A 15,599-nucleotide genomic window follows, 5' to 3' on the forward strand; every position below is an offset into this window, starting at 1 on the left:
GAGTTTGTTGCAGAGTTTATATCCCATAAAAATTTTTAAATACAATTATATTGTATCTGAGAAAATTTGGACAAAGTATAAATGTAAAATGCATACGAATTTTAGAAGAAAAAGGAACTACAGTTCTGAAATTTCACAATTACACAAAGAATTAACTGAAATTATAAGAATTAGATGACAGAGCTCTTATCCAGATTAAAAAGGGAAAAAAGAAAGTTTTTAAAAAGTATTTGAATATTACAAAATGTCTATGGCCAAGGATTTTTTACTATCATGAATGTCAAAATAGACTTTATTAAATATGATTGGTATAGCATCAAGACTGAGAATTGTTATCAATGAAAAGCATTAAATATAAAGGATCTACACAAAAGGTACCAGCACTGTCTATTGTATCATTTATGAATGTGCTTTTTACCAAATGAGTTCCTTTCACAGAATTGCTACTGCATCTTCTTAAAGCACAAAAAGAGTGGGTCTTCAGCAAATGACTACCCTGTATTTTAAATCTATACGTTAGTAAATGACAGTTATACTTTTGAAGGGAATAGAATAAAAAATTAAACACAATATAAATTGTATCAGAGTATCACCAATTTTAGATGGTAGGTTTCCTACTCATAACTCCTCAAAAGCTATATATTTTTAATGGGACATACTTTAATTATTAAATAAAAGTTGTATATCACTGTGGGTCGATCTCTTTAACCTGGATCATTTTATATGAATGCCAAAACGCAGAACTAAGATGATCACTCCCCTCCAGGTCAAAGGCATTAATGCCCAAACTGCAAAAAGAAGGATTTTAAGCAGTTTAAAAAATACATCAAAGCTAATGGTCACCATGACCAACCGCCCCAAATAAAACATAACTGCAAACATTGCTAAACCCGTCCCTCATAATAGAGAAAATAATGAGCTAGTTTTGTCTTTAATGAATGATTTCCACTAATAATGATTTTTTCCACTGGACATTCTGGCAAAAATTTCAAGGTCAGGTGTCAAGTGAGATCAGATTTTTTTTTTTTTTAATTCACTGTCCTTAACACTTTTTATCAAACACTTCCTACTTAACAGCTAGGCATTCTGCAAATCAAATTGGATAGGGTCTTCACTCTCTACAAATTTACATACACACAACAATTCCATCAGCTGATCTTTAAATGAGTCATAAATACATTTTTATGTATTTTAAATAACACTTATGACAATATAAACAAAAATTAGAAATACAGAAATATAAACACATATTAGATATTCATTTTTAAGTATATAATAGACAAAGAAGTAAGATGAGCATTCTTCTTCCCCTAGCATTTAGTGATAAAGTAGTGCTTCAGGTTTTGCTATGTGCAGGTGAATAAATACATATGCACACACATATACATGAATACTTAATTTTACGTAGTAGAGGAGGGAAGAGCATGGGGGCTTGTTAGAGATTTGTGTCAGCCCAGCCAGTGTTTTACATTTTGGTCCATCCAGCTCTAATGAGGGTTGAAACATGGTTAACAGCAATTTTGGGTAGCTTTCTTAGCTCTTTTTTGAGAGCCACAGAATTTTGTAAAAAGCAGCTTGTTTATTAAAAGTTTGCTCCAAGGCCTAAAATTTCTAAATATGCACCTTTTTTCCAACATTGCCCTTATAAAGAAAAAACTTCTGAGAGTCTCCCAAACATGAGAGTTTAATTAAAGAAGAAAAAGTGGGAAAAAAAGAGAGAGAGTGAACCAAAGAAAGAAACTAAGACAGACAAGGCAAGAGATCATTTAAAACATTTTCAGTAGGGAGAATGTCAAACTTTCAGAGCATGAAAAACCTTTCAGCTTTAGACAACATATGTCTTTTAATCATTCTTTCTCTGTGTCTCAAAAAAGTGATTTTTCTGAATTCCTGTCCAAGGTCATGATTAAGCTTATTAATTTTTTATTTGAAATCATAATATTTACATTTATAGACTTGGGGCTTTCATTAAGTTTAGCAAAATAAAAATAATTCTGAATTAAAGCAGCAAATGTAAGTTTTAAATTTAAGAGAATGAGAAACCCATAGATTCAAAGACTTAAGATACACATCAACCAAATACAGTATGTAGATTTGTATGGCTCTAATTTGAATAAACAAACACTAAAAATATATACATATAGATATAAAAAATTAGAAAAATTTGAACCTTGACTGGATATTTTACATTAAGGAATTATTATCTTTTATTTTTAGGCATCACACTTGTAGTTCTGTTTTTAAAATAGTCTTTAAAAGACAGTAAAATATTTATGGACAAAATATTACATCTAGGATTATTTCAAATAATCCAGTGGGAGAGAGGTAAGAATGGGTAGAAGCACAGATGAAACAAAATCGACTATAAATTGCTAATTGTTGATCCTAGATGATGAGCTCATGAGTATTTAATACACTCTCAACTCTGTATGTATTATATATGAAAGTGTATTCTATGTAAAGTTTTCCCAATATGTGGTATGTTATAGAACTAACCCACTAGAAAGTATATGATAATAAAGGAATAATATATATAAAATAACATTTATTTTATATAACATAAAATATAAAGTAATACCACTCCATTCCTTTTTATATAAATATTCTCACTGCTCTGGTTTTAAATCTTATTCTGTATATTCTTATCATTGTTTATCGTTCGTAAGCTGAAATTATTCTCCCTTCATACAATGCCTTCAAACAGATGAGGTCTACATAAACACTGACACAATATCTCTAAGTTCTGATCAGAATAATTTAGATGCCAGCAATCCCCTAGGTACCCTTTGAATAACTATCTCTTTGAGTCTAACAGTTATGATTGGAATGTTTGGCCACACCAAGCATAGCCAAAACATCACTATGGAATGATGACATGGGATAATCTACAAATGGTAATAGCTGAACAATAAGTAGTCAAACTGGGGGCTTCCCAGGTGGCTCAGACAGTAAAAACTCTGCCTACAATGCACAAGACCCAGGTACGATCAATGGGTTGGGAAGATCCCCTGGAGAAGGGAATGGCTACCCACTCCAGTATTCTTGCCTGGAAAATCCCATGGACTGAGGAGCCTGGTAGGCTACAGTCCCTGAATAGCAGAGTCAGGCAACTGAGCAACTAACCCATTCACACTTTCACAAGGAGTCAAATTATACTTCACTTCTGATGAAAACAGCAAGTTAATGAATGGGAACCAACTTCACACACAACTTCATATACACATAAAAATTCCTTATGAAAACAGTTTAGCAAAAATGAATCTTAATAAATGTTCAAAAAATATTTACAGCATTCCTACCAACTTCCCATTGTGCTATGTATCACTCTAAGAAAACAAAATGACTTCCAGTTCATGAGTCCAAATCTAATAATTAAAGACAGTAAACTGATACTTTTTAAGAATGCATGTTTCTCCAGGGTAATAAATATCTTCATTTGTTCACTCTTCTAACATTAACTAAATGCCTACCACTAGTGCCACCCTTGTGTTCTGAAGAAATGGACCTGTGAGAACAGAAGAGTTTCACCAATAAAAATCAAAGCCAGGGACTTCCCCGATGACCCAGTGGTTGAGACTCCGCACTTCCACTGCAAAGGGCATGGGTTCAGTTCCTGGTAGGGGAACTAAGATCCCACATACCTAGCTGTAAGGCCAAAAGAAAAGCAAAGCCAACATTAGGGCTGTTTTTTAAATGAAGACAGCAATGGACAGAAGAGACAAATAAATAGCTTTCCTTAGTAAAACCAAGTAAGGATTTCCTAGAAATTGTAACCCGTATTTCCCACCTCAACGTCTATTTCCAAAAGCTAACAAGAAGAAGAGATATTCTCAAGTGTTTTTCAGGAAGAAAATAAACATTTAGTTAAAAATTAGCACCAACCAGTAAACAAATTTTATATGCATCTCTATTCTCTGAGCCTCAATATCCAATGTTTCTGAGCTCACAAGGCAAAAACTAACTAGAAATCCATATACTAAACTTTTCTTGTATAAGCTCTGTGAAAGCAAGATATTTTTTCCAGTTCTTTTTCCCCAGAACCTAGAACGACTGATACACAGTAGGTGTTTCATGCTACTGAATTAATTAATTTGAAGATGAGAATTGCTGAGAAATATGCTTTACTTGCATATCAGGAATCATTTTAGCTTCATAAGAAAGAAATGTATATTTGAATTATGTAACTTACCATGTACATGTGTGCTTAGTCGCTCAGTTGTGTCCGACTCCTTGTGACCCTGTGGACTGCAGCCCACCAGGCTCCTCTGTCCATGGGATTCTCCAGGCAAGAATACTGGAGTGGGTTGCCATGCCCTCCACCAGGGAACCTTCACGACCCCAGGGCTCAAACCCACATCTCCTGTGTCTCTTGCATTGCAGGTGGATTCTTTACTCAGCCACCTGGGAAGTCCACATACCTACTACAGGCCCTCTTTATAGTTTTAGGAGTTGGCGTCAATAAACAATTTTGTGAGGCTCTTGTTTTTAATGAAATCTGTCTCAGTTATCTTGAAGAAATATTTCTGTACATTCCATTATGGAAGTGAAATATATATAATTTATCATTATTGAATATATGTAATCGTCACAAAATAAATAAAATCATTATGTAAGAGTAATCCAAATCCAAAAGTCTTGCCTTTTAGGCCTTATGTCCAAAAAGTAAAAAAACAAGAATTACAGAAGAATGGACTCCTACCCTGACTCTACATTTCCAGTGATCAGGGCTGTCACTGGACAAACCTATGGTTGAGGCTTCTGACTCAGGAGGTATTTAACTAGGCTTCAGATTCGGCTCTTCCACCCACTAGTCCTGTGCCCCAAGGAAAGTTATTTCCCTCTCTTTACTTGCCTCAGTTTCCTCATCTATGAAATGGGAAACATTTAAGTTACTTCAAGAGCTGTTGCGAGAATTAAATAAGTGAGTACATGTAAATCTCTTAGAATAGTGTCTGGCAAACAGTAATTGCCCCATTTGTTACCTTGTACTATTAAAACTCCAAGAAACCTTTGTACATCAACTATACTTTAATAAATTTTAAAAAACCCTTATTTTATACATCACAGGGGCCCATTAATGACTTATTGCTTTTTGCTTTTTTAATCTGAAACTGAAAAAGACAATGGAAATAATGTATCTATATCATATACAAGTTTTCACACCTATGGCTAAATTAACAACTTCCCCCTTATTCAGAGAAGAATTCATAGAGGAAGTAGAATTTCATACTTACATTTTTTTCTGATTGGAAAAAGAAGAAAATCCCATGTAATCCCACAACCCACCCAATTGATATTTTCATATATTTCCTTTGTCTTTTCCTATACATATAAGTAGAATTTTATATCATTGATATTATATTTGGCACTCTGCTTGATTCAAGTTACATTAAATGCATTTTTTGTGTCACTTTTTAAAAATGTCATTTTAAACAGCCATATACATTTAATTTCCCTGTAGTAGGAAATGGCAACCCACTCTCCTTGCCTGGAAAATTCCCTGGACAGAGCCGCCTGACAGGCTACAGTATATGGAGTCACAAAGAGTTGGACACAACTGAGCAACTAAGCACACACTGCACACACATTTAACCATTCTAATACACATAAGAAAAAATGGTGACTGATACACTTCCTCTGAACTCGTAACTTTTACATACTCATGACCCACCCCCCAAAAAAACCAGCCAGAAAGGATTTTTGCTTATTTATTTTTCTGCATGTTTGTTCTTAAATAAAATTTTCTAGTCAAAAATAAATTTTATTATAAAGTTTAAAAATAAATTTTAAATAGGAAGCAGGAGAGAGAAAAGATATCCATTTACAAGTTAATCAAATGTACACAGTAAGGAATCGTGTTGCCATCACTGCCACCTCCCAGAGTCCACCATCTACCGTGCAAGTGTGAATAGCTACATAATCAGTAGGATAAAGAACTCTCTTGGCCATGTGGAGAGGTCCATGGCTATTACCAAAAGCCTTGTGGAGCAAAACTGAAAGGATGAAAAGGAACAAGAAAGACCAATGAAAGGAGTGATGCTTTAGAGGGGGAGGGTTACTGCATAGCGTTCCCTAGGTTAACACTCCTCTTCCAAAAGACTGGAAGCTACTTTTGATCCACATACATTGACTCATAGTTCAGCATATAACATAAAACGTGCCGGTTGTTCTTAAGGCTACCTATTCTGGGAAAAGCAAAGAGCTTGCCATCTTTAGGCTTTTTGCATATGCAAAACAGCTGGTCAGATGAATCCTGCATCTCATATCCTTGAGAATCACAGAAAGTTAATGGCATATGTTCTGGAAACTGAAGGGTTTGGGTCAATAAAAAGCCTAATGCCCATGGTTTATGACATTATCTTGTGCTCTTATCCTCTCTTGGGTCCAAGTACCTGGCTTCAAATAAAAACGGTTACCATAAAATGGGGAGAGGAAGGGTTGGATTAGAAACTCTTGAATTACATTTTAGTAGATTTTCTATCATCCTTTATAAGAAAATATTCTTTATTAAAAAAACTTCAGCTCACCTGGAGGGAATGACCTCTCAGAAAAAGTAACTGACTATGCTATGCTCACTAGAGTGCTTCCCAGATGACTCAGTGGTAAAGAATCCACCTGCAATGCAGGAGACACAGATTCCATCCCTGGGCCTGGAAGATCCCCTGGAGAAGGAAAGAGCAACCCACTCTAGTATTCCTGCCTGGGAAATCCCATGGACAAGGAGCCTGGTGGTCTACAGTGCATGGGGTCTCAAAGAGCTGGACACAACTGAGTGGCTAAACAACAACACGCTTACAAGAGCATGGGTGTGCGGGCTTGTCATTGGAACATGAGTGTCACTTGAAAATAACATTGCTGATGTATTTTCTCTTTTAAAGACAATCTGAATACTATTCTAATTCAATTACTGAAGCTCTTTTCTGGCCATGTCAAAATGAAAAATCTTGTTTCAAGAGTCTAACTTTGTAAAAATAGGCTCAAGAAACCAGCTCTCCCTGCAGTTTAGTTTGGCCCAACTTCTCCAACACAGGAAGAAGAGGTTCAGAAACACTCAGTTTCTCTGCCACAAACGCACTTGCTAGGAGGTCACCCAATGACTTCTCCATCTTGAGAGAATTACCTAAACTAACAAACAAATAAAACCAGAACAAAACAGAAAACTAGACATATAAAACCTCAGGCCTTGAATAGCCAATCACATTTTGTTCTGCGTCCTTTTCTAGCTTCCTCCTGCTCTGCTGTTTCTCCAGCATGTGAATGATCTGTCTTATCATGCATTGTTTGGTCTATAATATTAATAAATGTGCCACAAACTGCACACATGTGATGATCTGAATGACAACAAGGATCTAATACATTTATTCCAAAATAAACAATTCTAAGTTTTTCCCTTTGCCCAAAACAGAGAGCAGCAATCTAAAATAAAATAAATGAACTGTGATTTTTTTCTCCTCTGTGAAATTATAGTACAGGACCTAGAGATAATACCTTCATTTACCTACAAAATAAATTATATCTGCAATCTAGAGCACCTTCAGGATGTTGATTAAACTTTTACAAAGTGTAATATTTAGTCATTTTTAACCACCATTTTCAAAAACTTTGGGGAAGCCAATATTCGCTTTTGGCTTTTTTCCTCTTTAACCCTCCACTATGGACCATATTTCTTGCTAGTGGATCTCATCTCGGTGAGTAGAACTCTCAGTCCACATCACTGAATGGAACCGTGTGGCTCCCTCGTGCAAATTTCCTGAGAGCCCCTGCCCTGAGCATGTGCCAAAAATCAAATCTTTGCCACTTAGTGCTCTGTGCTCCACATGTGAGCTCACGGCGCGTTGAGCAGCCGTGCTAACTGAGATGGATGGCCCTGTCAAACAGGAAGCTGGCACACCAGGATGCAAGCAGTGGGATACAATGACCTTTACATTCAGAGAAAATATCCCTAAAATGGCATGAAAAGTTTATGGGGGGGAAGAAGGGGGGATTCTTTTCTTTCATTTGGGCACATAGCATGCAATAAAAGCAATGGTGCCCAGCGTGCAATTTGCTCGGGATCAAATCTTGAATCCCTCACACAAGAAGGAAATGAATCATCCTTTATCATGCTGCTTTGAAAGCAGTGGAGTCTACGATTCAGCAGTATGTATCGCTGCACCCGGACAGGCCAAGTGGAGGGATTCAGCATGCACTTCAACTCACAATAACCCAGAGTCTTGGGAAAACATTCCTAATCTCCGGTAGATGGGTTGGTTTCAGATGGTAGAACCAAGATATAATTTGAATATTTAATTTTTAAAAAATTTTTAAAGTAATAATCTGCTTACAAAATCAGAGTCAAGAGCTTGGGGGTTTAAATCCCATGTTCTTAGTCACCATATTTGTAACTTTTTATAAACTGCTTAATCTCTCGTTTCCTTCTCTAAATAAATAGAGGATTGTACCAACAGTTCTTAGGAAGTATATGAGGAGGAATTCATCTGAAAAAGTAGCAAAAATCGATAGCACATACACAAATGTTAAGTAAGGATAGAAATTAATATATGGAATAAAACCTGGCAGTCATATGCTTCTGCCCTTTATCATAATCTATACAATTCAATCATTCCGGCACAAACATCATTCTATTGGGTCAAAAATTTGTTTTTCTATTCTTCAGGTTTGGGGATATTTTTGTTACTTGTTTTGTCAATTATTTGGCATAAAAGAACAATGGGCAACACCAGTTCACAATGAGGTCCCTAGTGCTGTACAATTCACACTGAAATAACGAAGCTAATTTAATATTTATTAAATCAGTAAAATGAATTGATCACTGAGACACTGAGCATTTTTTAAATGACTGGACCACAGAACTACAGACAGGTTTTCAAAGATACAAAGTACAATATACGAGAGGCATACATTTTTTTTTCTATTTAAAAACTGATCATAAAGTACAAAAGCTGCAGGCCCAAAGCAGTGAATAAACTTAGAAAACTGAAAGCTTATAAATCACATATTAAAGTTTGGATAAGTTAGGAGTCAAATGTCTGAGTACTCTGAGAACACTGATTTGGGGACTTAGAGAAAATAAGAGCGCTATCAATGCAAAAAAAAAAAACACCCTCTATGATGACCACTTTGAAATGCAAACAGCAAAATGAAATGATTTTGGTGGCTCTAGAGGTGCTGGTCAAATGCTTCCCAAAGCAACCAGAGAACAAGATTCTCCATGAAACATTCTGCTGTCTACTGTTTGGGAAAGATGCTAAATGTGACCATTCTCCTCCAATCCCTGTTTGGAGAATTATTTCGGGGCACATACTCTTCCTCAAATCACGACATGCCTGAGGCACGGGGAGGAGAAGGAGATGGGAGAATACCTTGTGCTTGCGCTGCTGAGCTGTGGGAGTAGCCCAGGGCCAGGAGCGCAGTCTCCACCAGCTGGCTGAAAAGCACGTCTTTGCGAACCAGGACGAACTCAGCATGCTCTTCCCTGTTGTCATATTCAAGAGAGCCGTCCAACTGCTCCACCACACAAAAGACAGGAATCATCAAACCTGCAGGGACAAAAATCAAGAGCAAAACACAAACATTACAAAGCAAATCCCAGTCACCATCATAAGAAGGGAAGAGACAGTTATAAAAGTCACCCATCTGTGATTGACAGTGGCTTGGATTAAACAAGCCTCTTAGTTGGATAGGCCTAATGGGAAAGCTGTGGATTTTTTTCCTCTTCATTATTACCATCACACTGCAGCACAACTGCCCCAAGCAGTGACAGAAGCCCTCAGATTCTAGTCACTAAAAAGTGGAGTGCCCCAATCAAGGTCTCCTGACCGAGAAACCTCAAGTTTATAGCCAGCACGTAAGTGAGATCAAGGAAACCTTCTGTCTCTAGCATCCTCATGTCTACGGTCTTATCATTAGCTATTAATGGGACCAGTATTTTCAGATCAGATGTGCTTTTGTCTATAAATATTGTAAGACACCTAGGAGGGAAGCATATTTGATTTGAGGCCCTAAGCTATTATGAGAATATGTACAAGAAAATGGATAGGAATCTAAAAGAAACCCCTCTTGTATCTTTTATGTTTCTAAATATTATTAAATAGGCCATCAACTACTCTGCTCACATAAGTCTTAACTGATATTTAATTTACATCAAAGTCTGCATACAAATATGAAACTTTGTCTTTTAAAAAAAATTACTATGTTATATGTTAACACCAGTTACCACTGGAAAGGAATACCTCTGCTTATGTTTTCAAAGAAGTAAACCACCCTAAAGAGTAAAGCAAATTAATGTAGTTGAAAATCTGTTGAAATCTGTTGTCACTGAAACATTTCTCTGCTTTGTATCAATGTGTGAAAAGCTAAAAAATGTTTAATTCACTAAAGATTTTTTATAAACTGTTTTTTATTAGAAAAAAAGTCATACAGGCATTTAAATCTAAACACAGCCATGACAAAAGAAGATCAAAGCTTTACCAACATACAAGTAATAAACATGGACTCCGCCCCACGTAATTCACATAAATTAGTACGTTACGGAGTAAGGATCTGCAAGAAAAACTAAAAGTTATGAAGGGGGAGGTAGAAGATCAGCTGGTCATGGTGACAGCATTTCACAATAAAAATAAGACCTCTGTGTAAAATGACATATGTGAGTATGACCTCTGACACATAGAATGCATAGGAGTTTCTCTAGAAACCCCTCCCTGTTGCCTGGACACTGGAAGCTTCCTGACTCACTCTGATCTGGAAAGCAGAGGGTGGGAGCAGACATTCTGCAAACTACCAGGTCACAGATTTAGATTTTTCTTCTAAAGATAATACAATGGTGACACTGGTTCCCATGTGCTAATTATTATTATTAAAGATAATAAGTATCGGATGTAATTATTAAATGTAATCATTATTAACAATAATAATACTCATTAAGAATTGTTATCATTAAAGATCATGGTAATTATTATTAAGCCTGCACAACAGACTAACAAGTCACACCACACCATACCTGACACAACTATTAACTTAGTATTCACTCCTAAGAACAACAAAGCAGCATTATTGTCCATTGCCCATATACCATCCATGGTATCAATTTATGGAACATAGGAAATAAGGGTGGGGCAGACATTATTTTAGACAAAGAAGAGAATTTAGCCTCGCCACATGGTGCCTTACAAAATATTTTTTTTAATTATGATCAGCACTGTCATATCAAGTGCTTATTTACTTATGCCCAGTTTATTCCCAACTGCTTGTAAGACATGTAGTGAATAATATAAATGAGATTTCTTCCAAATTATCTCAGTGGTCATTCATTTATCCAACTTTTGTTCCCTGAATACCTGCTGTGTGCCAGGTATACCCCATGGCTCTAGTGATACAAATGAAAACAAGCTTGCCCTGCTCATACCCTCAGTGCAGTTGAAGAGTGTTGTAAAGTCTTCCTAAGCAAGCATAATGGCATGTTATAGGACCGATTCACGAGAGCCCTTACCAGCACCGAGTAGCCTCCATTTAGACCTTGTAACTCTTACATACTGGTAAATGATCTTTGTTCAAGGAAGCAGGTTGATTTCTATTTTTAATGATTTAAGTATATGCACACATAGAGCCATGTAGTCAGTGGTGCCATAAGCTACTTCATCACTAATACCTGTGTGTACATAAGTTTCAATGCTGAAAATCCATGGGCAGTTCCTAATGTCAACATCTAAGTGTCACACATCTGGAAATCACAGATAAGACCTTTAAATGAATCCAGTTGCTCCATAACCTATCATGCAGCCATTGCTTTAGCAAACATAAATCTTCCTCAAGTAGATGGTCACCTGAAAAAACTTAAGACCCCAGTAATTTTTTAATAATATTAAGAGCTCATGAGTTAGAGATGAACTACAATACTAAAGCACAAAGATTTATACCACGTAGAGATTTATTTTTTGAAAATGTCAATGATCAAAATATTTCCTAAATATTTTATTTCAGTGACTAAAGGAAGCAAATTGTTATCTGACATGACAGCAATAACAGCTCACAACCAAAAAGCAAGTACCTGTTCCTCACAGGCATTGCCTACTTTCAAAAAAAGAAAAAAAAAAAAAAAAAAGGACATTTATAAAACAAAACAGTATTAATCAGAAGTATATGATAACAGAATCTGTTCTAAAAGCACATATACATGTAATACTAAAAGCTATAATAAACAGGTTATATTTAACCACTAGAAAAAATGTACCCTTTTAGTAGAATTAGATCAATCAAAATAATGATAAAATCTTTACACTGAAATGCAATTTTTACAAAAGAAGAGGAAGGCAGAAAAATAGATGCAGTTACTAGTGACAATGACAAGAGAAACGAAAACCAGTAAAACAGTACAACTGCGGTCAAATGCAGGGAAGAAGAAAATTAAGGTATACATTTAAAAACAGCAAATTCCTAGGAAAGAAAACTATGAAAGGATGAGTAGATATATATATCAAAAAATATATATATTTATTCATTTGATCACCCCATTTGCTCCAGGCAAAAGAGAAAAAAAAAAGTGACAACAGATGAAAGGATAGTGAGAGCATGTGATAAGCACTTCAAAAAATAAAAATGGGAAGAATTAAAAGTCCCAATAAAATAAAAATAGCAATGTAAAACTAAGATGCATTCATAACAAAATTTAGAAATGATCAAGAAGAAAAATAAAGACACTGTTGTCCTCACCCTATACCTAAAGCTTATGGCATTATTTTTCTTTTATTATAGCACAGACCATCTCCAGATGATCAAGTAGAGAACTTTGAACCTTTTGATTATAAGCCTCGCTAAGCCTTTTATAATTGCAGGAGGTAAGCAAGTGGCTTAATCTAGAGGACAGGCACACAGCCCTAGCCATTTGCTAGAAATTAAGAGCTCTTCTGACAAATTGGGATAAATGGCTAATTCTGTTGTCAGAGACGTAAAATAAGCAATGGGACTCTCTCTATAGAAAAATGCATTTTCCCAATTGTTCTTAGTTACGATGCTCAAATTGCCATTTTCATCATGACATGATTTCCGAGGAAGAGTGCATCATTATAAAGAGTTAACCTGATCTTCAGCACCACAGCCCTGCAAACACAGACATGTGGGGAGAAGGCTGCTGAGAGCCAGGATGGAGTGAAGTCCTGCCACTATCATTACTAACCTGTTGGAGTTATTTGTTTGACCTCTCAGCTAAATTCCTCCTAGCTAAAATGTAAATAATAATATCTACGTCCAAGAATGGTGTGAGAATTAAACAATGTAACATAGTTAAGTGGTCTGACAAATAGCCCTCCAATAATGAAATCCATTTGGTTTTCTTTTTTCAAAATCACTATTAATACCACTTCACAGAGGAAAAAAAGAGACCAATAATTTTTTTCAGGGTCCACCATCAAGGCTCAAGATACTTCCTGAAAAGCATTTCTTCAGAATGAAAATCATACCAGTAATTACTGAATGGCCTAATTAAGATGCTTAAAGGCTTAACATGTTCACCATGCCCCACAGCAAAAGGGTGAAAGTTTAAAAGCACCATACTTAATATGCGAAGGACTTCCCTGGTGGCTCAGCCTACAGTGAGGGAGACCGGGTTCTATCCCTGGGTCGGGAAGATCTCCTGGAGAAGGAAATGGTGATCCACTCCAGTATTCTAGCCTGGAAAATCCCATGGACCGAGAAGCCTGGTAGGCTACAGGCCATAGGGTTGCAAAGAGTCGGACACGACTGAGTGACTTCACTTTCACTTTCACTTTAATATGCTAAAACTGCCTTACAGGAGCCACTAGCCACATGCGGTGACGGAGCAACTGAATGCTGACTAGTCCTGAGCTGAGATGTGCCGTGTGATACATACACACTCAGTGTCAACAATTTAATATCAAAAAATAAAAAATAATTATATTTAACTCAAAAAATTATTCTTATTAATTGAATATAGAAATAATATTTTGGATACACTGAGTTAAACAAAATGTATTATTAAAATTAATTTCATCTGTTTCTTTAACCGTTTTTTTTTTTTTTTTTAAAGAAGCTACAAGAAATTTAAAATTATACATGCGGCTTTTATTACATTTTGATCAGACAAAGCTGCTCTAAGCAATCTGCCAAATACCAACATATACAATGGTTTTTCTGACCCAGGATAAATACACCACAACCTGATTAGCAGGACAATTGTGTCATTGTCACTTATCTCTCCTCTGTGTTCCAGATCTTAAGAGACTTGAGGACAGATGTACTCTTGGTTAAACTCCAATATCTAACGTGATATCTTCCCTGTTTCATTGAACAAATTGTAGGTTATTGTTTCACTTCTAACTATATTAGTCCAACTTCTTTAATAAAAGAAAGACTTTTTTTTTGTCTTCGCTTCATTTCAGAGAACAAAATCTAAAGTGCTCAGGAAATGACAAGATACAGAGATAAATGTGAGGAAAAAGTACCGTTTAATGTGCTGGATCTAACAGTGAAAGATGAAAGGTCCAGAGGCAGAGGTCTAGAGCAGGATTCTAGTGTCTTCTGGGACAGCTGGGACACAAAATGACACTCTCATCTGCAGGGCAACTCCTAACTCATCGCGTACTCTGACTTAAATTCTTACCTTTGTTTCTTCCCTGTTTACCCTGTGAAAGGGTTATTATTACTCTCATCTGATAAACGAAGAAGCTGAAACTATAGGAAAATTAAGAACGATGTCCAAAGAAACCAAGAGAAGCAAGAATAAAGCAGTTCCAGTTAGCCAACTTTAAATCTCAGGCACACAGCATTCCTGGGGCGGGGGCGGGGGGGGCGCGCGGGGGGGGTGTCGGTTGGGGGGAAGGTGTCAAAAAACAACACTCCAAAACCCACACCCACAGAAATATAAATGTGTGACCTTTCAGTAAAGGACCCTTCACCACTTGTGGTGTCCCAAGTGGGTAACCCATGTCATTTGTAAGTGAACAGTAATGCGTCTGCCTGCAGTGTGGGAGACCCGGATTCGATCCCTGGGTTGGGAAGATCCCCTGGAGAAGGAAATGGCAACCGACTCCAGTACTCTTGCCTGGAAAATTCCATGGACTGAGGAGCCTGGTAGGCTACAGTCCATGGTGTCGCAGAGAGTCAGACACGACTGAGAGACTTCACTTCAACTTTCAATAGCCTACTGCGTGTCAGGGTATTGACATGGGGGCAGAGGAGAAACCGAACACAGTCACTCACAAAGAAAGGCTCACAAAATGTGTCCTTCTCCAGTGTGGGTGAGCAGAGGCTCCAGGCTCCTCCTCAGCCCCTTCACCTGCTAGATCCACCCTCATTCCTAAACCTGCCCCCTGAATGACAGGAGCCAGTCTGAGATGATAGGAGGCCAGCCTTTTTCCTCCCCTCTTTCAAAGAGCTCCTGAAACCATCCTTTTCCAGGAGAAAGGCAGCCACAGGGCCTTCTCCCTTACCTGGGGGCAGCAGTAGATCAGGTTCTATTACCTGAGAAGGCCCCTGGGCTAATTGAAGATCACAAAGGCTTTAGGGCAGAGCCTTGCATCTGTATCTGTTCCTTGTATAAAACTGAGCCAGGAGTAAAGCATCACCCTCAGCAACTACCACAATCA

The 15,599-nt window shown here is 36.9% G+C and overlaps 1 protein-coding gene across 4 annotated transcripts in view; it reads right to left on the reverse strand.

Annotated features, from left to right (window-relative positions):
* SATB2 (SATB homeobox 2) overlaps positions 1-15,599 on the reverse strand; it is a 210,033-nt gene that overhangs the window by 164,744 nt on the left and 29,690 nt on the right. For all 4 annotated transcript variants that reach the window (XM_027563810.1, XM_027563818.1, XM_027563828.1 and 1 more), the window contains one exon: positions 9,363-9,539. In XM_027563810.1, the coding sequence (XP_027419611.1) occupies positions 9,363-9,539 (177 nt within the window). The remainder of the gene's footprint in view (positions 1-9,362; positions 9,540-15,599) is intronic.

Source organism: Bos indicus x Bos taurus, chromosome 2, assembly GCF_003369695.1.
Source record: "Bos indicus x Bos taurus breed Angus x Brahman F1 hybrid chromosome 2, Bos_hybrid_MaternalHap_v2.0, whole genome shotgun sequence".
Lineage (NCBI taxonomy): Eukaryota > Metazoa > Chordata > Mammalia > Artiodactyla > Bovidae > Bos > Bos indicus x Bos taurus.